Source organism: Chrysemys picta, chromosome 2 (genome assembly GCF_011386835.1).
Source record: "Chrysemys picta bellii isolate R12L10 chromosome 2, ASM1138683v2, whole genome shotgun sequence".
In the NCBI taxonomy this organism is placed as follows: Eukaryota; Metazoa; Chordata; order Testudines; family Emydidae; genus Chrysemys; species Chrysemys picta.
In genome coordinates this window covers 232640582-232661803 of record NC_088792.1, presented here as the reverse complement: position 1 = coordinate 232661803, position 21222 = coordinate 232640582, and the positions used below count along the sequence as shown (strand labels likewise).

Sequence of the window (21222 nt, the reverse complement as noted above, 5' to 3'; positions counted from 1 at the left end):
GCTTCTCTAACTTGGGTGGTTTTAACTAGCCCCCAATAAGCCTTAGAATCAGGGAGACACAAAGGGAATGTAAAGCCACCTCTGATCCTCTCTCTTGTAGACTTCTGAGACCCAGAGGAGAATACCATTTTCTTTAAGTGTTTTTGTTAGTATGGACACGTAAAGAGAAGTTTAATAAAGTTTCTGTTTGGATATCCAGTGCAGTGGTGTCAAAATGATGACCTAGAACAAGTTCATAGATTTTAGGACTAGAAGGGACTGTGATGATCACTTAATGTGACCACTTGTATAGAGTAGCCCATAGAATTTCACCAAACGATTTCTTCTCCTAGCCCATAATTGCTGGTTAAAATAGAGGATAATTTTTAGAAAGACATCCAGTTTTGATTTAAAGTGATGGAGAATCCACCATATTCCTTGATAAATTGTTCCAGTAGTTAATTCCCTACCATGTTAAGAGTGTGTACCTCATTTCTAGTCTGAATTTGTCTAGCTTCTGCTTCCAGACATTAGATTTTGTTATGCCTTTATCTGCTAAATGAAAGAGCCATCTAGTATCAGAGACTAAATATTAAATCAAATAATCTCCTAATCTAGATACTTGAGAATCAAAGTCTTCATGCCTAACTCTTCTTGTAAGAAGAGAGGAAGAAACAGAATGAACAGCCTTTATTGACAATATAGCATTTACAGAATAAATGAGAGGGTTCTTGGACAGTTTCCAAAAAGCATCCCAGAAGAATAATTAAATTATCTAATTAGTGAAATAATTATCTTTGTGGTTAATTTTTAAAGCCTTCAGTTCTCCCAGATCAGCTGTGTATGCTCTTCTGAAATATCTCAGAGGCATCCCTCTAGTAACATAAATCAATTTATCCTGAGATCAGACATTGCAAGTTAGTAACATTCTTGTTCATATTTTATTAACACATGAATGACAATCACTGTACATGGTAGTGAGCTGTAAATAAAACCCTGAATCACAGACACATTTCATAGCCAAAATAAAAGCAGACACATCTAATTAGAATAGTTTACGACCAGCTTTAATAACAGTAGTTTGGTGGCTCTTTTTTAAAGCAAGACTGTTGGTGTATAAACCATGATATTAAATAGAATTGGTTGAAAGTTTTCCAGTGGAACAGTTTTCTTTTGGGAAAACTCTGATTCAATTAAATCAAAACATTTCACAGAAACCGTATAATGTTCTCAATATTTTTGCATGAAATTATCAAAACAGTTCATTCCAATCAAGTCAAAATGTTTCTTGTAGACTTCATTGTTTATGTTTTTATGTTATAATATAATTATAAAAGTTAAAACATTTGAACTTTTATAATATAGTTGAACTGATAAGGTTGAAATGAAATATTTTTGGAACTGAGTGATCTGGGATGGAAAATGGCTCTGAATTAGGCAGAGCAGGAACTTGAATTGTTGTCTCCTACATACCAAACCACCAGGGTAGAGAGAGATGCACATACATTCCCCTTGCTCCCTGGCATGTGCAAGTTTTGGTACAATAACACACATTCCAACAAAATTCCAATTTCATGAAACATTCAAAAGGTTCCAGTATGGAACAAAACCAAATCTGTATACTTCAAAAGTTGCAGCAAAATGGAATAGTCATCCTCCGGTGAGATCGGTGTGTAACCCTGGTAGGGGTGGAAGTAAATGGTGTTGCAAAGTTGTTGAGGTGTGACAATGTTTTAAATATGGTTTCAAATATGGCTCCAGACTTACCATGGACAGGACTTTACATTTTACTTTAACAATCATTATTTAATGATTACTTATTAACACTGTCACCCCTTTATACCTCTTTGAGTGAAAAAAGGTAGGAAAGTAGTTTGTTCAACAATACACTAAATGTTGGATAATATAACTACCATGGTCAGCTGCAGGCTACTGTAAGAATGCACATTTGCTTAAAGGCAGATGTACATACAGATATGAGTAATAAACCATAATTATTGTTTCAGATGAAGAATGAAAATATAACTGCAATCAATGGGTGGGGGAGGGGGGAAGAAAGAGAAGAAGAAGAAGCAATAGAGTTAGGATAGAGTCACTCAAGCTTTCTTTAATAGTAAAAGGTAACAATAGAACTCATTTAGCTTGATCTAAAAAAAACCCCAAGCACCAATATCCTGAGTAATGGATTTAAGTATAGGGGGTCACAGTTTTGCTTTTGAAAGGAATTAATTTAAAATGTATTTGAATTTCTTCCTGCTTTTTCTAGGTTACTTTTTATTAGTGACTCCTGTCCCTCTGAGGGTAAGCAGAAGGAAACTGTATACAAAATCCTTTGACCATCAGTGACTTTCCCCCTCTGCCAGGGAATGCTTATCCTAGCTCAACCCATCCCTTACAGTTTCTCTCCTAGGCACAATGGTCCTGGTTTTTAAATAGTTTAGGTGAGTAATTGAGCATGCAAAATGTGTGTCTAACTTGCATATGCAAATTGTAGATTTGTGTACAGTTACCCAGTTTGTACATGTAGTTTCACTAGGTGCATGGCTATACTCTTAAAATCTGGTCCTTGTGCCAGTGAGAGTTGTTCGAATTCGCCAGTCTTCCTTTGAAAACCTACGGCCCTGCACCACAAAAAAGACTAAAGAAACCAAATTTTAAAATACATTCTGCTAGCACTATTTTGTCCCCACTATGGGCAGGACATATGATTGATTAAGACAGGTTTATTAAACAAGGCCCACAGTACACTTTAGGAACTGGCTGCCCTGTATTCAGTCTCCCATGGTCCTGTCATTTAGGCTGTCTGCAGCCTGCAGTGCTAGCTCAACTCCCATTATGAAATTTCCCAGTTCTCTTTTGGACTTGCTGCTCGGTGGAGCAGTTGTGGCACCAACTTTTGATCAATACTTTCTTCACACTTCTCTTGTGCTTGTCCTGTTATCTATGATCCTAACTGTTCAAATACTATGGGGCTTCAGTGGGTCTGAACTCCTCAGTTTCACTGCTGTCTGTTACTTCAGCTGTTATTTGCTGTGTGGTCTACAGCTTGACTGTGCATTGTGAGAAAAAAATACTTCCTTCTGTTTGTTTTAAACCTGCTGCCTATTAATTTCATTTGGTGGTCCCTAGTTCTTGTGTTTTGAGAAGGAGTAAATAACACTTCCTTATTTACTTTCTCCACACCAGTCATGATTTTATAGACCTCTATCATATCCCCCCCTTAGTCATCTCCTTTCCAAGCTGAAAAGTCCCAGTCTTTTTAATCTCTCCTCATACGGCAGCCATTCCGTACTCCAATCATTTTTGTTGCTCTTTCTGAACCTTTCCCAAGTCCAATATAGCTTTTTTGAGATGGGTTGACCACATCTGCACACAGTATTCAAGATGTGGGCATACCATGGATTTATATAGAGGCAATATGATATTTTCTGTCTTATTATCTATCCCTTTCTTAATGATTTTCAACATTTTGTTCATTTTTTTGATTGCTGCTGCACATTGAGTGGATGTTTTCAGAGAACTATCCATAATGACTCCAAGATCTCTTTCTTGAGTGGTAACAGCTAATTTAGACCCCATCATTTTATATGTATAGTTGCATTTATCAACATTGAATTTCATCTGACATTTTGTTGCCCAGTCACCCAGTTTTGGGAGATCCTTTTGTAGCTGTCTGCCTGGGACTTAACTATCTTGAGTAATTTTGTATCATCTATAATTTTGCCATCTCACTGTTTACCCCTTTTTCCAGATCATTTATGAATATGTTAAGTAGGACTGGGCGCAGTACAGACCCCTGGGGAACACCACTATTTACCTCTCTCCATTCTGAAAACTGATTATTTATTCCTACCCTTTGTTTCCTATCTTTTAACAGTTACCAATCCATGAGAGAACCTTCCCTCTTATCCCATGACTGCTTACTTTGCTTAGGAGCCTTTGGTGAGGGACCTTGTCAAATTTTCTGAAAATCTAAGTATACTATATCCACTGGATCCCCCTTGTCCACATGCTTGTTGACCTCCTCAAAGAATTACAGTAGATTGGTAAGGCATGATTTCCCTTTACAAAAACCGTGTTAACTATTCCCCAACAAATTATGTTCATCTATGTGTCTGACAATTTTGTTCTTTACTATAGTTTCAGCCAGTTTGCCAGGTACTGAAGTCAGGTTTACTGGCCTGTAATTGCTGGGGTCTCCTTTGGAGCCCTTTAAAAAAAATTGGCGTCACATTAGCTAGCCTCCAGTCATTTGATACAGAAGCTGATTTAAATGATAGGTTACAGATGACAATTAGTAGTCCTGCAGTTTCACATTTGAGTTCCTTCAGAACTCTTGGGTGAATACCATCTGGTCCTGGTGACTTATTACTGTTTAGTTTATCAATTTGTTTTAAAACCTCCTCTAATGACACCTCAATCTAGGACAGTTCTTCAGATTTGCCACCTAAAAAGAATGGCTCAGGTTTGGGAATCTCCCTCACATCCTCAACCGTGAAGACCGATGCAAAGAATTCATGTAGGTTCTACACAATGGCCTTATTGTCCTTGAGTGTTCCTTTATCATCTTGATCGTCCAATGACCCCACTGGTTGTTTAGCAGTCTTCCTGCTTCTGATGTACTTAAATTTCTTTTTGTTATTACGCTGTCCTCGGGAGCCAAAAAATCTTACTGCGTTATAGGTGAAACCGCGTTATATTGAACTTGCTTTGATCCGCTGGAGTGCGCAGCTCCGCCCCCCCAGAGCGCTGCTTTACCTCGTTATATCCGACTTTGTGTTATATCGGGTCGCGTTATATCAGAGTAGAGGTTTACTTTTTGAGTCTTTGGCTAGCTGTTCTTCAAATTCTTTTTTTGGCCTTCCTGATTATATTTTTACACTTCATTTTCCAGAGTCATTGCCTGGTCATTGGAAACCCAGCTATCTATGTTTCTAAAGATCAAATCGCCCATTACTAATAGCTGTCTCTTCCTAATAAGTGGAGTTCTGTCCCCCGGAGAGGTATCCTCAGTGCGAGAGGATTCCACGTCATCTGGAAGGAGGTCCCAATTATGGGATTGTTTCCCTCTGCTCCAGTTGGATGTTCTCCTTCTCTGAGGCTTTCATCCCCCTCAACAGCACAGAGGCGATCAGACAGGGGGTGGGACCATTCTACTGTGTCCCGAAAAGTCTCATCTGTGTACCTCTCTGTCTCCTTTAGTTCCTCCAGCTCAAATACCCTGGTCTCCAAAGCCCGTACATGGTTTCTGAGGGCCAGGAACTCCGTTCACCGAATGCACACATACACCACCTGCGCATAGGACAGGTAATCATACATGCTGCATTGGGTGCAATAAACTGGGCAGCCCCCACTCTGTTGCTGGACTTCTGCCTGTATTCTCTTTTTACTATTTTTTATTTTAGTTGATTCTTGTCTGCCTTATCAAGAGCAATTAAGGGAAGGAGACAATCTAATAATGTTCTTAACCTTTCTAGATTAAATTTAACAGTAAGATCGAGGTCTTTTGCATACATAACCACAAGATACTTAAAGATGGACTGTAAAGAAAAACAAAGTGGATATTTCCCCATATTTGCCGTTTTATGATGCACAATGACTCCCTTAAAGATTTTAGCCCCACATTTTTTCCTGCCTCTCATTTTATATTAGAAACTCAGATATTGCCTAGCATGGAAGTCTCTCAAGTGACTACAGAAGTGAATGGGTGACATGAGAATCAAGAGACTGAAAGCTGGGTTGTTAAGTCCAGATCTAAAGCCTGTTGAAGCAAATGGAAAGACTCCCATTGGCTTCACTTGGCTCTGGCTCAGACTGTTTGACATATTATTATTTGTATTACAATAGCTCCTAATAGCCCAAGGCATGGACCAGAATCCCACTGTGCAAGGGGCTTTATGGACACAGAACAAAGATGGTCTCTGCCCCCAAGCTAAGTAGAAGAGAAGATACAATAGATAAATACAGCCAGCCAGATGGAGGAGTACAAGGAAACAATGAGGTAATACAGGTCTGCATGAAAGGTTATTTGTTTTTGTTAACACCTATTTAACTCCAAAGACTCATAGACTAAATTTAGGAGATTCAACATTAGTTAAAGTTTGAGAGCTCACAGCAAACATCTGTGTCCTAAGACATCCTCCCTGTAATGGGACAGCAGTCTTCCACATGGTCTCTCATGGCAACTGGTATCTCTGCAGCACCATGACTCAGTTTGCGCTCTTCATGCCTCCTTAATACACTACTGTGACAAAGTGGGAATGTCCTTAATGTTTTGTCTGAATACTCTGTGTGTGCATCTGTTTCCCCTATGTGTTACTTACTCTAGATGGTGAGATAAGGGTATGTGATCCTTGCCTAGACCCCTAGAGGACAGGTGTGACTGCTGACTGGATGCCTGGGCAATGGCTGACACTCTGTATACTGGCAAATGGTGGCCGGGGCCCATCCTTTGCAAGAATCATCTGGAGGTGTTGGAGAACAAAGTGAGAGGGGGAGGCCAGATGACCTGTTTGTCCAGGAAAGAGACAAAGAAAGGAGGAGTGCAGCTGCGCATGACTGAGACTGGGCTGCTGGAAACTGGTCAGCCTGGTTTGGGACTCAGTGGGGAGAGCCCAGGGCTCTGGATTCCCCCTTTCTCCCCCTCCAAGATGGATTATGCTGTAACTTCCTGCTTTCTGTGCTAACAAGATCTGTTCTATGCTGTGTTCCAGATGACTGATAAACCCTTCTGTTTTACCTCGCTGGCTGAGAGTCACTGCTGACTGCAAAGTTGGGGCACATGACCCCTTTGGGAGGCATATAAGGCTTCCCCAAGGGTCCAATTCAGGTGGACTCACTGCGGGGAGCTCAGAGCATTGAACAGGGGTGCTGAATGCTCCGAGATCAGACCCAAGGAGGCGCTGAAGCCCAGTAGGCTTGTCCTAGTGAGAGTGTGCCCTGAGGGGAGTCACACTGCAAGAAGGTCTGACTTCATTCAGAGTGGTTCCAGAGCACTGAGCCTGTGCACTCCGTGACAGCTCCACACATGCTGCTCTCTTCAAACACCTCTCCTTAGGGGCTTCGTTTATTAATATAAATGTTCAGAACAAAATTCCAGAATAATAAAATGATAGATAGATAATAAGTAAAGTCTACAAAGTTCAATTCAATTCCCTATTTTTAACAGGCCACTCACAGCCCTTCCTAGCTGGAGTCTTCATTTCTTCTTCCCTAAAGTCTGCTGTTGGCAGCCCTTCCCAGGCTTCTGTCCTGCTTGCACTCCAAGACAGAGGTTCTTTCAGGCCCAAACCCTTCTCCCCATCAAAAACCTCCTGCAGGAACCACCTTATCTCTGTGGCTCTTTTGCAGACTTTGCCAGTTTCCTTTCCGTGTTTTCTGTTCTCCTGCTTCTACAGAGACCAGCTCTTTGTAGAAACCAGCTGATCTCTCTTATCAGGCCACATTGCAAGCTGTTAAAGAGGCACAGGTGTGCTGGGCTAGTTTCCTCTTGAATGAATAAGATGAGTGAGATTTAGCTTTCTGTGTTTGATTAGTGCAGAATGAGGAGATGTATTTATTTTTGGACTCTAGAGTCTAGAACTTATTTTAGAGTTGCTGTAACAGGGGACTTAGGCTGGTAGCCCGGTTAAGTGCATCACATTCTGGCTTCGAATTAAAGTAATCATTGCTTTTGTGAAGTTTCCCTGAAGGTTACTCGGGGATTTCAGAGTTCTTAAATCAAAGTTTTGATGTTGGCCTTAGGTTTTGGAAGTGCTTATGAACATGGCTGGGGAACTAGCTAGGCTCGGCTTTCTTTGGTTTTTAATTGCTTCTTTAATATATCATTCCCTTCAGTAATCTGAATATAGTTATTTTTGGACAACTGGCAAAGATTGTGATGTGTGCTCTTATCTTTAGAGGATTTAGAGTAATAAAGGTTTATATAATGTTGGTTAAAGACATCAGCAGTTTCTGGGCTGGATTGTGACTATCCCTGCATATGTATTCAAGGGAAGGGTGGTAGTGTGCATGAATGATCAAGGCCTCCGAAGCTCTGCAAGGTTAACGGAGATAAATGAACTGCCTGGTAGCTCGAGGGAGGAATGGGGAAATCTCCACGATGAAAGTGTTCATTTGAAATTCTAGGATTGGGAATTCAGAAGAGTTTCCTTTCCCCTCTGCAGGTGTTTTCCTGTAGAAGACAATCTGCAAAATAATGTAGATGTGGAACTCACTCTCTCTAAGAATAAGTTCGTTGTCATCTGAATGGGGCCTCTTTTAGTGAATCAGATAAAGTTAAACTATTCTGCAATATATTATTTCATACTAGTTTTCATTTTTATTTCTACATATACTTTTTGTTTTATGTAGTTAGTGATGGTTTGTGGGATTTATACACTTGTCTTAGCTTTGTGACATATTATCACAAGGGACTTTAATCAATTAAAGTAAAAATGCTCAAAATGTGTTGCTTTCAGTAACTGGGTTCTAGATAGGGTGACCAGATAGCAACTGTGAAAAAACGGGACGGGGTGTGGGGGGTAATAAGCGCCTATATAAGAAAAAGTCCCAAAAAACTGGACTGTCCCTATAAAAAAAGGGACATCTGGTCACCCTAGTTCTAGAAAACAGCAAAGCATTGGAAGCAGAGGTCAAAATTCTGCCCTCAAGTTCATCTGCATCACTCTCATTGACGTCAGAGTTATTTGCATGTATATATCTGAGAGCAAACTTTGGCCCAGAATGCTTTTCAAAGTCATAATTCCTCACATGCAGAAATATGCCTCCTAAGTTTAAGAAAGTTTGTGTTGAGAGTTCCCTTATTTGTGCATTTAACTGGATATTGACACTGCCAATCCCAGCTCAATTTTTTACACTTTTAAAATTGATTTCATGCTTCTTGGCACTATGTGGAAAATGTTGAAGTGCAATTTTGCTTGTAACGTAGGCCTTGATCCTGCAAACACACACATGCTTAACTTTACTCACATGAATCCTTCAAGTCAATGTGGTCTACACACATGCTTAAAGCTAAGGATGTGCATAAGTGTTTGCAGGAACCCCTTTGTATGGACACTCTTAAATCAGTTTAAGAATGATTAAAGCTAATTCATCTTAATTCTGTAACAAATTTAACAGTGTCCACCTAACGTCATTAGGCAGATTTAACTACATTGATTTAGGAACCCCACAAGAAATTGCACCAATATAAATAAGTAGATTTAGCAAGATATGTTTTTTTTTAAATTTAGCTCTATGGTACATACGGTTGGATTATAGCCAAATATTTATATGTAGGTATAAAAGAGAAAAGCCAGATTTTTTTGCGGGGGGGGGGGGGGGGGGAATAGTATTACATAAGAAACATAAAAACGGCCATACTGGGTCAGACCAATGGTTCAATCTAGCCTAGTTCCCTGTCTTCCGACAGTGGTCAATGTCAGGTGCTTCAGAGGGAATGAACAGAACTGGCAATCATCAAGTGATCCATCTCCTGTCATCCACTCCTAGCTTCTGGCAATCAGAGGCTAGGGACATTGAGAGCATGGGGTTACATCCCTGTCCATCTTGGCTAATAGCCACTGATGGACCTACCCTCACTGAACTTATCTAGTTGCGTTTTGAACCTCATTATAGTTTTGGCCTTCACAACATCCCCTCACAATGAGTTCCACAGGTTGATGCATGTTTTATTATTTATTATGTATTGTTTTATTTCTAGCTGAAAAGAAAGATAAAACAGACTCCCTAGAGCTGGGGTGATCGCCACAAGTTGGCCATTGCTTTCAGCTGTCAGGCTGAATGATTGAAGTGTCTGATAAAAAGTCCCTGTAAACACTAGGGATATATTTATCTTGGGGCCGCCTCTTTGGCTGTTTCAAAGTCCTGGTCGGAATCTGAGGGAGGAGCGATATCCCAAAGATATAGCACTGAATTAACACAAATTTCTTCTCTCCTTTCTTGTCTATTCTGGATATATGGACAGAAACTGGGCCAGTATGTCTTGTTTTATAAACCCAGTCTTAGCATATGGAACTATGACTGGTCATAATACTTTTTACAGTAATTCTGTATTTTTGTGGCTCAGTGAGAGACTTAAATAAAGTGGCATTGTGGTGGCAATATCTTTAGAGAACTCCACTTCTAAATAAGTAAGCTATTTTTACTTAGTTTGCTTGGACTGATTCTCCCGTCCTCAGTGACATCGTAATCATTTTCACAGGAACCAATTTTGGTGTTATAAAGTATTACCTCAATCGGAGAATAAGCAGTAGAAGCAGTTTAGAAACAACAGTTCTTTAAACCAGAGTTAGGATGCTGTCTTGGTTCAAATGATGAATTCCTAGTAATAAATTAGGAAGAGAAAATACAAGATGCAGTGTATTTCACGTGGCATCAGCCAGTCCTTGGACATATTTGCATATAAGAATTCAACATTCAGCATTCTGTAATAAATGGTAATGCTGGAACATTCATCATTAGTCCTTTAGTTTGTGCAGTAGGCTTGTACAATTCAATATGCTTTACTTGCCTGAGAACTCATGTCTTAATCCATCTTGTGCTAAGTGGTAGAAAATATTTTCTATACAAAGATCAAGGCTGCCTGCTGAAGTAGTTTAGTTGCTCCATTTATTACTTTGAGTGGAATGTCTGGTTTGATATACCTTTTAAGTCAGTGTAATGCTGATAGATTTTGAAAGGAAATGATTTAAAGATTTTAACTGTATGTTGTTATCTGAATTGTAACAATGCTCACAGCATTGTTTCTTCCTGAGGGAATAACTGAATTTGAAAAAATGTTATAAACACATAGAAATGTTTAGTGTGTGCTTAGGGAGAAAAGAAAAAAGTTAACTGAACAGGTGGAGGTGGAGGTAGGCTGGAGAGCGCAGGAGAGCGTGAGCAGGGCCTCTGCTGCGTGCTGCACCCTTTTTGGAAGCCACTCTGCCCTTGTCCCATGGGGTCTGGTCTCCATGAATATGAGGGAATGGGAAGGGGCAGGGTCTGGAAGCAGCTGCTATGCCTGCAGTGCTCCCCTAGCCACCTCTGCTCTGAGCTTAATTAAAATCCATTATTCACCTGCATCAGCCTTTGGGAGGGAGGTGTTGCATAGCCATGTTCATTGTAAGGGTATCTGGGTATAGATTCTCCTGTGGAAAATATCTGTTTTCTGGTGTGACCATAGTGAAGCCCTGGATGGACTCACTCTTTATTAAAATGGGGGGAAGGGATCGCTTAGTGGTTTGAGCATCGGTCTGCTAAACCCAGGGTTGTGAGTTCAATCCTTGAGGGGGCCATTTAGGGATCTAGGGCAAAAATCTGTCTGGGGATTGGTCCTGCCTTGAGCAGCAGGTTGGACTAGATGGCCTCCTGAGGCCTCTTCCATCTGTGATATTCTATGAATCTAAGAAAAATGATCTTCAGAAGTATTTTTATGAGCTTCAGGGGTCATAATCTTTGGTCATAGTGATATAGCAGCATACCTATAGTATGTGGGGGAACTCCATCATAGGCAAGGGAATCATCCCAAATATGCCTCTAGGGGTACGTCTATACTTACCTCCAGGTTCGGCGGTAAGCAATCGGTCTTCTGGGATCGATTTATCGCGACTTGTCTAGACGCGATAAATCGATCCCGGAAGTGCTCACCGTCGACACCAGTACTCCTGCTCCGCGAGAGGAGTACGCGGAGTCGACGGGGGAGCCTGCCTGCCACGTGTGGACCCACGGTAAGTGCCTTGTAGTTCGAACTAAGATACTTTGACTTCAGCTACGTTATTCATGTAGCTGAAGTTGTGTATCTTAGTTTGAACTGGGGGGTTAGTGTGGACCAGCCCTAAGTGGATGATGAAGTTTTAACAATGGGCTCTCATGAGCCCCTTAGAGACCCCTCCAGTACATTATTATCCCAGCCATGTCAATGGGATTACCCGTGTATATAGCTTGCTGCTGTAAGGGGAACAGCATCTGCATCCCCATGTCTGTCTCCTCCGCTATGAACAGTCCTGGTTGAAAAATATCAGACAAAAAACAATTTCACATCAGACCATGCAGTTTTATTGAAACTGAAATGTTTCATGGGAACATGTCAATTTTGCTGAAATTTTAGATGGGAAGGGGGGAAAAGTCAAAACAAATCATTGCAATATTCTCATTTCATTACAATAATGTAGAAATGTTTCATTTTGATAAGATAAAAATGACTTTTGTTTGAAGTTTATTATTTTGCTTAATTTAGTTTCAATGTCTACCTTTAAAGTATTATTTGTAATATTGTAATTATATATTTAATATAATACATGAAGATATTTAATATTGTATTTTGACATCAAAACAGAGTTTTTGCCTTATTGAAATTAAACAGCTCAATAGTTCTGTATAGAAAATTTTCAGAATTTTTGTTTCACAAGAAATTTTAGCTTTTCATTTCAATTTGGAATGAAAAAAATTTGAAATGTTGGAATTTCCTTTGTAATAGAAATTTTGTTTTCCAACCAGCTCCAGTTACGAGTATGCTGCCATGTTACTGTGTGCTTTATTAATTCCAGTCTTATAGACAATTGTCTCCAGAAGCAAAGTTTTAATCAGGGAAGCATGGACTTCACATTGGCACCATTTAAAAGTGAATATATTACACATATATCCATAAAGAACAGATGATATTATTTTCGATTAATATCCTTCTCCCACATTTCCAGCTAATTATTCACATACAGGCCAAATTGTGAATGGCCCATTACAGTTGGCCCATGGTATACATAATTGCAGTACTTGTGCACAGAGGCTACTCCATGCTAACAACTCCTGAGGCAGAAGCCACCAGAAAAGGGGTAAGGCAATGCCCCCATCCCCCTCAGCAATGGCTCAGACTCCTAAAGAGTGATGCAGGGGGCATGCTTTCTCTGTGCATCAGGGAGCTCTGGGAGTCATTATACTTCTCTGAGCATAGTGTGACTCCATACAACTTCAAACAGAGGGCAATACATAACTGCCATCATCATACCCTAAATAGAAAAGGCAGCTAATTTTTGGTAGATGAAATTTTTGATTTTAGTGAGAGCTGTGCAGAAGACATTATAAAAAGTAGATGAGTTATGTAGTCAACATAATGGAGAGTGGCTCCACAAATGGCTTCCGCATTATGCCTTTTCAAGATGGTCTACTCTTTGGAAAAGAACTTTAATCTCTATTTGTGTAATACACAGATTCAAAACTAGCTCTTTTACCACAGGGAAGGAGATAATATTATTATTTTATAACATAGGTATTTAGTTGGTGACTTGAGAAGTTTAAAGATAACCCGCAAATATAAACAACTATAAAGATTAGAGTTTTGAGGCTAAGAGACACATTCAATACATAATTAATTTAAATTTTAAAAACTCTAAATATTGTAATATTCTTCTCTGTAATGCTGGATGCTCCCCTTCCAAGAAATATTTCAGTGTGCATGCTGTGACTTTACACAAGCCACAGGACCCTGTGGGAGCAAAGAGGCAGCCTTCAGAGGTTAGGTAAATCCGAATATTCTGCAAAAACAAATAACTTGTAGGTTTTATTTAAAAATGAAAACTGTCCCAAATTGCTTATTTTTGCAGAAAGTGTGGATTTACCTAATCTCTGTAGGCCAAGTCCATGTTCCCAAGGAGTTCTATGTAGTGCAGATGGTAGTGAAGGGACAGTCTTCTCAACTTTCTTTGTATACTACTTATACTACTTATATAATAGTGCTACCATGTTCCCAGAACTGTTGGATCTCTCTCTAGCAGAGATGGGCTGGGAAGGCACAGCTCAAATAACAATTTGGAATATCATTAGCATTAAACTATGGTTCAGGTTTTGGATTAGAGGCAAAATCAGGGCTAGGGTTTGGATTAGATAGTGCCAAATTCTCATGCGTGAATTTTGGTCCACAAAGGGACCAGAAATCTCATGAATCTGAAACACGGCTACCTTTTGGGTTTTTTTTTTGATTGATGCTGAATCAAAACCATAAGTGTAGATTCAGATCCAGGGGCTCAGATTTGAAACCCCAGAAATTCTAAGGGTTCAGATTGGAAATACTGGTTTCTGTCCATCTCTAATCTCTGCTGATCAGGGTATCGAAAATAATGTCTGCTAAGGAAATATTAACAAGTCTCGTTACAGAGTTATATATATATTCACCATTCTAAAACCCAAGAGATATCCTTGGAAACCTGCTAAAGTTGATTTCTCTACCTTTTCTTTCTCGAACAAATTTTCATTGCTGGATAGTGGAAAATCTTAGGGTTTCTATAAGATGACCTTGACAATAGCATTAAGAGGCCATCTCCAAAAAACATGATCTTGTATATCCTGTAGCTGGACCTTTTTTAGTGCTGTGCAAATGATGAAGTCTTGGAGGCAACTGCTGATGTTATTGCCAGAATTATAGCCTGGTTGGTGATATCTTTGTCTACTTTTTTTGAGCTTCTCAGGGTTAGCCATCCAATTTGTTTTCATAAAGGTATTTTTTTAATACACAGATATTCTATCAGGAATAGGAAATCTGTGAAGAGCATACATATTTCATTTTTGCACTTGTTCCCTGGTAAAAAATTGTTTTTTTTTAATTAAATTATTTGTTTATTTTTCTATCTAAAGTGAAGACCTCACTCCGGTTGAATCAAGAAACCTCCCCCGTCAAGCTGTGCACCATTGCAACCCTCCCTGGCCATGGACAGCTGGATGGGATTGCAGTAAAAGGCCATCACAGCTCCTTCTAGCTTGATGTTGAAATATATGTTGTTCACAGCAGCACATTATTTAGAGCTTCACCTTTAGAATCGGTCAGAAAATTTCATGTGGGAATTTTCCAATTTGTCCAAATCAAAACATTTTGCTGCGATGGTTCAATTTCAATGCCTGGTTTTCTGCCAGCTTGCCTGCCTGGCCCCTTGGCACCCCACTTGCTGGACTGCCTTGGAGGCAGGGACTGGAGGGCTTCCAGGATCTTCTATTTTGGGGCAGCTCGCCAGGTAGACTGCCTCAGAGGTGGAGTTCCATTCCCTTTCATGGAGAATTTCAAAATTTTAGATTTTTTTTTCCAAATCAGAAGGTGCAAGAACCTTGTAGTAGACAATTATGGAATAACCTGCCTACTAGGCAGGTTTCTTCCTCACCCCCATCAGTTAGTAATTGGCTTATATCCTGAAGCATGAAGGCGTATCTCTTATTTAAAAGGCGCAGGCTGTTTGATGCATCTTGCCAGTAAAATATATTTAGAGGAGCTTGGAACTTGTACAGTATACGGTAACTCGAAAATACATTTGAAATTTTAGGCAGCATTCCCATCTCTAATGGAATGTAGGGTACATTGTTATTTTTATCTCTACTGTACACTATTTCTGCTTACGATTAAACCTTCTTCAGAGTTACTAAGCATACACAATACAACTCCACTTCAGTGTGCTGTATGTAGCTGTATTTCAGTGATGGAATTGGAGCTGGGCAAACACTGCAAAAATATTTTCCTTAAATACTACACTCTTGAATGTTCAAATGAGTTTACTCTGGCTATTCTTGCACTCCTTTCGTGTTTGCTTTCTGAGAATTTTTGAGGTGCAAGGTTTACTCCCATAAATGGTTGTCTAATTTCAACAGAAGCATTTGTGGAAATGGAATTTTAAATGTACTCATATGAAAGTGTCTGCATGTTCATGCAGTCAGGGAAGAGAAACAATCTTAGCTTGTGAGGTTCTTGTCCCATTATCATGATATTGAGTGCTTTCATATGCCACAGTGCCAAGTGATGTTTCTAACCAGTTGCAACTAAACAACCCATCTCAAATGTCTAAGCGAGTACGCTATACTTTCAGAGAACTGTTTGCAGTCAATCCAAAGGGGCAAAAAGGTTGAAGAAATATAAATAATGAATAAATTTGATGAAACCATTGTACTATTGCAGAAAAAGGGGCTCAATTCATTGCATAAATTATTCAGAGTGAATTATTTGTTAGGCTCTTGTTGATATTTACTGAATGGGGCAAATTCTGCTAATTTCTGGAGTTATTCCATTGACTTTAATGGGTTACAAATTCTAGTTTATGGTCTAATTAAGAGAGATTAAACAAGTGAGTGTGACAACTGGAGAGAAGAAGGAGAGAGAAGAAAGGAATTAATAGGTTTATTGCAGATGAAGATTGAGGACTGCTGTTAGTCTCTCACTTTCATGAGCTTTAAATTCATTCACTTAAAAAAAGAACATGAATGGGAAAAGTGTACATCATCATCAAAAATGCTGTTCTGTTTAATTAGAATATTGCAGGTAATATAAAGCCCGATAGACCAATGAGATAACATGGGCTATGTAGAATTAAGTCTGATGGTAACAGTTACATATTTATTTATTTATTTATTTATTTATTCAAGGATCAAACAAATGAGCAATGTGTCAGCAAGAAATTGCTTAGTATTTAGAACAAGATGTAGTATTTAATAGCTTCAAGAACACTGTATGTTTCTAAAATGCCAAATCAGTTTGGAGAGATTAAAAGCCTTCTGGGCATGTCATGATCTCTTTGTGAGACTCAAAGCATTACATAGTCCAAGTTGTAAGTAACAAGAAATTTGGCAAAGTATAATTATTTTTAATCAGGGTTCCATAAATAATAAGGATGTTCTGTTTAAAGAAAAGCAGTTAAGAACCCTAATAAGTCTATTTAATCAATTTGCAGTGTAAAAGCATTCCTGTCTTCTGTATAGACAGTACTTAGCTGGAGGGCTAAATTCTGCTGTTGGCCCTATAATGAGGATCTCAGATAAACAGGCTTCTTTTTTTCCACAAGAATGTGCTCTTTCATCACTGACATCTTTCAAATCATAAGATGAAAACATACAAGTTAGTTGGATTTAAACAAGCATATTTGGTAACCTTTTTGTATTTTTTTGACCTGTGAGATGATATTTGAATTTGGGACTCTCTGTGAATAGGTGATGTGCTATATGAATAAGCTATTGAGTCAGACATGTTTATTGTAGGAGAAGCTAGTAGCATAACCTGTAGTTAAGGTTACCTAACCCTTTCCATTATAAGACCCTGTTTTTCACTTGCTTGTTACTTTGCCAAACTTTAACTGTTTGGATTAAAACTTTCTATATCTGGTGTCTGCATTGGGATTCATTTTTTCTGGACAGCTTCAGCATCCAAACTGTACAGGGGATGAGTCAGGGTTCCCATGGAAAATAGTTTGTGATCTTGTAATTGAGGACTATATCATAATGCATATGTGCAAGAGAGCCAAATTAAGGTTGCATGGGCAAGTTTAATTCTGACATTTCAAAATTTTTGAGTTTTTGACTTTGTAACCTTAATATTCTTTTATTACAGTTTTTAATGAAAATGTAGCTATTAGTATGATTATTTGATTATGTATTTCCTTATGCTATTTTATATTTATCTGGTCACAATTGGCTATATTTTTGTACTTGTATTTTAAACTTTGTAAAATGTTAATACAAAGGAAATAAAAAAAAATACAAGAAACATTTTCAAAATGTTTTCAAAATCAAATATCTAACTGAAATACTCTACACAAACATGCATAATCTGATCTGAAAGAAATAGAAAACAAAGCTTTCTCACATTTTACTTATCTATCAACCCCAATGTCCAGTGTGTAATCCCACCCTTTGAAGATTATAGAAGCTGTTATTTTGAAGGCTTTTGGGTGCCAAAACTCCCTCCGTAAAAGGCATATAACCTATATTCTATATCAGTGGATGTCCTCTCCTAAGCCCAATGAAACATGTAGACCTGGCTCCTTGGCACTAACAGAATGGAAACTGAACATTTAAACATGCTCCGGTTAAAATGTTTTGATAAAATTTTCTGATCTTCTTCTGAAATCCAGAAGGAACTCAGTTTCTGGTGAAGATAAACATTCTACTTGAAACAAGATCTTTCACTGCCTTCCACTTGACATCATGCAGTTCCAAGAAAGTGAAGTGTCATGCCTAAGATGTTAGAAGAATGATTAAGTACTAGCTCAAAAGGATAAGACCTTCCAGAAAATGAGACCAATTTTTGTTCTCTATGGCAGGCACAGAAGTCTCAAAGTCTCTAAAGCTGGCATATTTGAATGGGTCTAGTTCTGATATAAATAGACTGGATAAATAGAAAGCTCAGATATAAATCTTATAATTAAGATATGCTCTACAAGATACATAGCAACAACATGCTGTCACGGAGTCCCCGGGCGATGCTCTAGAACTGCTCCCCACAAAGCCAGTCAGGCCTTTGGGGAGCCTCCTCTCCCTTGGAGCAGACTGTTTTCAGGGCAAGAAGCTCACACGGCTTCACCTTCCTGGGTCTGACCTTGGAGCATTCAGCATATGCCCCTCCGTGTGCTTCCCACAGTGAGTCTGCCCAGGCGGGGTCCTGGGGAAGCCAGAGAGTCCTGCACCCCCGCTTCGGAGTCAGACGTGACTCTTAGCCAGCCAGTAAAACAGAGGTTTATTAGATGACAGGAACACGGTCTAAAACAGAGCTTGTAGATACAGAGAACGGGACCCCTCAGCCGGGTCCATTCTGGGGCCCAGTGAGCCAGACAACCCCGTTTGCACTCATTCCTCGTCCCCAGCCAGCTCTAAACTGAAACCCCCTCCAGCCCCTCCTTTCTGGCCTTTGTCTCTTTCCCGGGCCAGGAGGTCACCTGATCTCTTTGTTCACCTTTAGCTATTGCCTTGCAGGGGGGAAGGGCCCCAGCCATTTGTTGCCAGGATACAGAGTGTCGGCCATTTATGCACACTGGAGACTTAAGAAATGCATAGGGGAAACTGAGGCACCCACACAGTATTCAGGGGAAACATTAAGAACAGTCCCACTTCGTCACACATGCACATCTCATGTAGAAACCTGCAAGACCAAATTTTCATTAAGAAAGTTAAAGTGTGATTTCTTGGATCCTGAAAGCTTCTGTGTCCTACTAATTCTCTTTCTCTATCTTCCCTACCTGATGTTGTTCTACTACTGAATGGTAGTGTGGCCTAGGGGGAATAGAGTACAGGACTGGAATTCATAAGATATGGATTCTCTTCCTGGCTCTGACACTGACTGGCCTGTTGGATGACTTGACATTCTGTACCTCAGTGTTCTCTTCTGTAAGATGGGGACAATGGTACTGACCTCCTTTGTAAAGCACTTTTGTGATCTACTGATGAAAAGTGCTATTATTTATTATTAATTCCCAGGAGCTCTCCAGATCCAAAACAGTGTCACCTCATCTACCTGGTGGAGGACAAATTACCTAGCAGTCATCTAGATTGGTGGATGAGTATAGTATGAGATTTATATATAAGGAATAAAACTGTCCTATACCAAAGGAGTACTTTTAAATAAAACATAATCCTGTATGAATACATCATTTAAATGTAAGTTGCCTAACTATATCGAATATACACAATATTATTCTTAAGCACTACATGTTGAAACTAAGTACTAAGTCCCAGATCCACAAAGATATTTATATGCCTAACTTCCATTGAAATCAATGGAAATTAGGAGCCTATACTTTTGCAGGTCTGGGTTTAATTCCATGCATACATTTTGTCAATTATAGACATGTAAGTTGGGTGCAATTTTCTTGCTGAAAATTTCACCCATCTGTGAACATAATGGAATGAATATTGTCCAGTTGTCTAATGTGACGAAGGACTGCACCTACAGCATTGCAAAACTTGCTTTTGAATGTGGAGTGTCACAAGCTAACACCCTGGGCTCTAGATTCAAAAGGACTGTAGGTATGGTGGCACTGAGCATTACCATGCCTAGCTGTTAGGTGCTTAGAAAATCACTGGGATTCACAAAGCCTGAGTTTGGTGCATAGACTCCCCATACAGTTAATGGGGAGAGAGCAGCACCTCAGAATAGGATTAAAAAAGCTAGCATGCTAGGTGGCTCCTTGCATAAACTAGCCAATGGGAGATGCTAAAGTGAGGGGTATGGCTAAGTCCTGCTCCTATCTTGGAGAGCGGTGCTTAAATCTGGGCTGCTGGGAGGCCCCGCATTCCGCATGGGATTCTCAGCTGCAAACCCTCTCTTGGCATTAGGTGTCCATGCCATTTTAGCAAGAAGGCTGGCAGGAGATGTGGAGGAGGACCTCCCTCAGAACTTTTAGCCCAGTGGTTAAGGTACTCATCTGGATGCTGGAGACTTCTGGTTCAAGTCCCTCTCTGCACCTGATGAGACAAAGGGATTTGAACTGGGATCTGAACCCCTGGGCTAAAGGATAGTCTGATGTGGGGAATCCCTCAGTCTTTCCTGTTGAACCTGTTCCATTGTGGATAACTAATGAAAGGATATTGGGCGAGAGAAGAGAGAGTGAGAGAGTGCATGCAAGCATGAGAATGAGTCAATAGTCTGATGGTTGGAGCACTCACTTGAGAGGTGACAGCTCCCAGTTCAAATGCCTTCTCCCCATGAGGTGGAGGGGGTGGTCTCCCACATCCAATGTGAGTACCCTAACCACTGAGCTAAAAGTTATAAGGGAAGTGCTCCTTCTCTCCTCCCACCAGCTGCTGCTTTGGGTACTCTTGCCCATAGGGGCCCCATCCGGTGGGCAAGCTCTGAACACACATTCCACATTGGGTCTGGCAGGCGGGATAGACAGAAGGACACCTATCTTCTCCTGGTTCATGCATTACACTGGGGCTTAGGCATCCAAACTTCTGCCTACACGCCCAGAGGAAGAACCGTAGGTGCCTAGGCAACTTTTACTGCAAAAATGTAGTCGCTGGGCATTTTTAGGCCCCTACAGGTTTTGGAAGTGGCTGAGTGAGTGTTTTGTGAATTGTAGTGCGGCCTGATTCTGGAATTTAGACACCCTAAGTGGCAGATAAGTGCCTATGTCCTGTAGTGAATCAATCCCCAATCAATTTCCTATTCTGCAGCATATTTTTTAAATATAAAGAATTATTGAAAAGCATGTTTATTATTAATGTACGACTGAGCATAATTTGATGTATTTTTTTTCTCTTGTATTTTTGTAGCCATCATGTATGTAATGGGAGCACTTGGTCCTGCCGCAGGATATTTACTAGGAGGAGTCCTTATTGGTTTTTACGTTGATCCTAGAACGACTGTTTATATTGACCAGAGTGACCCTCGATTCATTGGAAACTGGTAAGAATCAACTGTTTTTCAAAACTGCACTATGAGTTATCAGTGGCACAGGTAACTTGGGAAATACGAGATATCTAGACTGCCTGTTGAAATATTTACAAAGGAAGCCAGGAGAGAGA

At 39.8% G+C, this 21222-nt stretch overlaps 1 protein-coding gene across 2 annotated transcripts in view; it reads left to right on the top strand.

Annotated features, from left to right (window-relative positions):
* Window positions 1-21222, top strand: part of SLCO5A1 (solute carrier organic anion transporter family member 5A1) — a 128829-nt gene that overhangs the window by 41709 nt on the left and 65898 nt on the right. For both annotated transcript variants that reach the window (XM_005309787.3, XM_024102819.3), the window contains exon 3: window positions 20971-21103. In XM_005309787.3, coding sequence (XP_005309844.2) covers window positions 20971-21103 — 133 coding nt within the window. The remainder of the gene's footprint in view (window positions 1-20970; window positions 21104-21222) is intronic.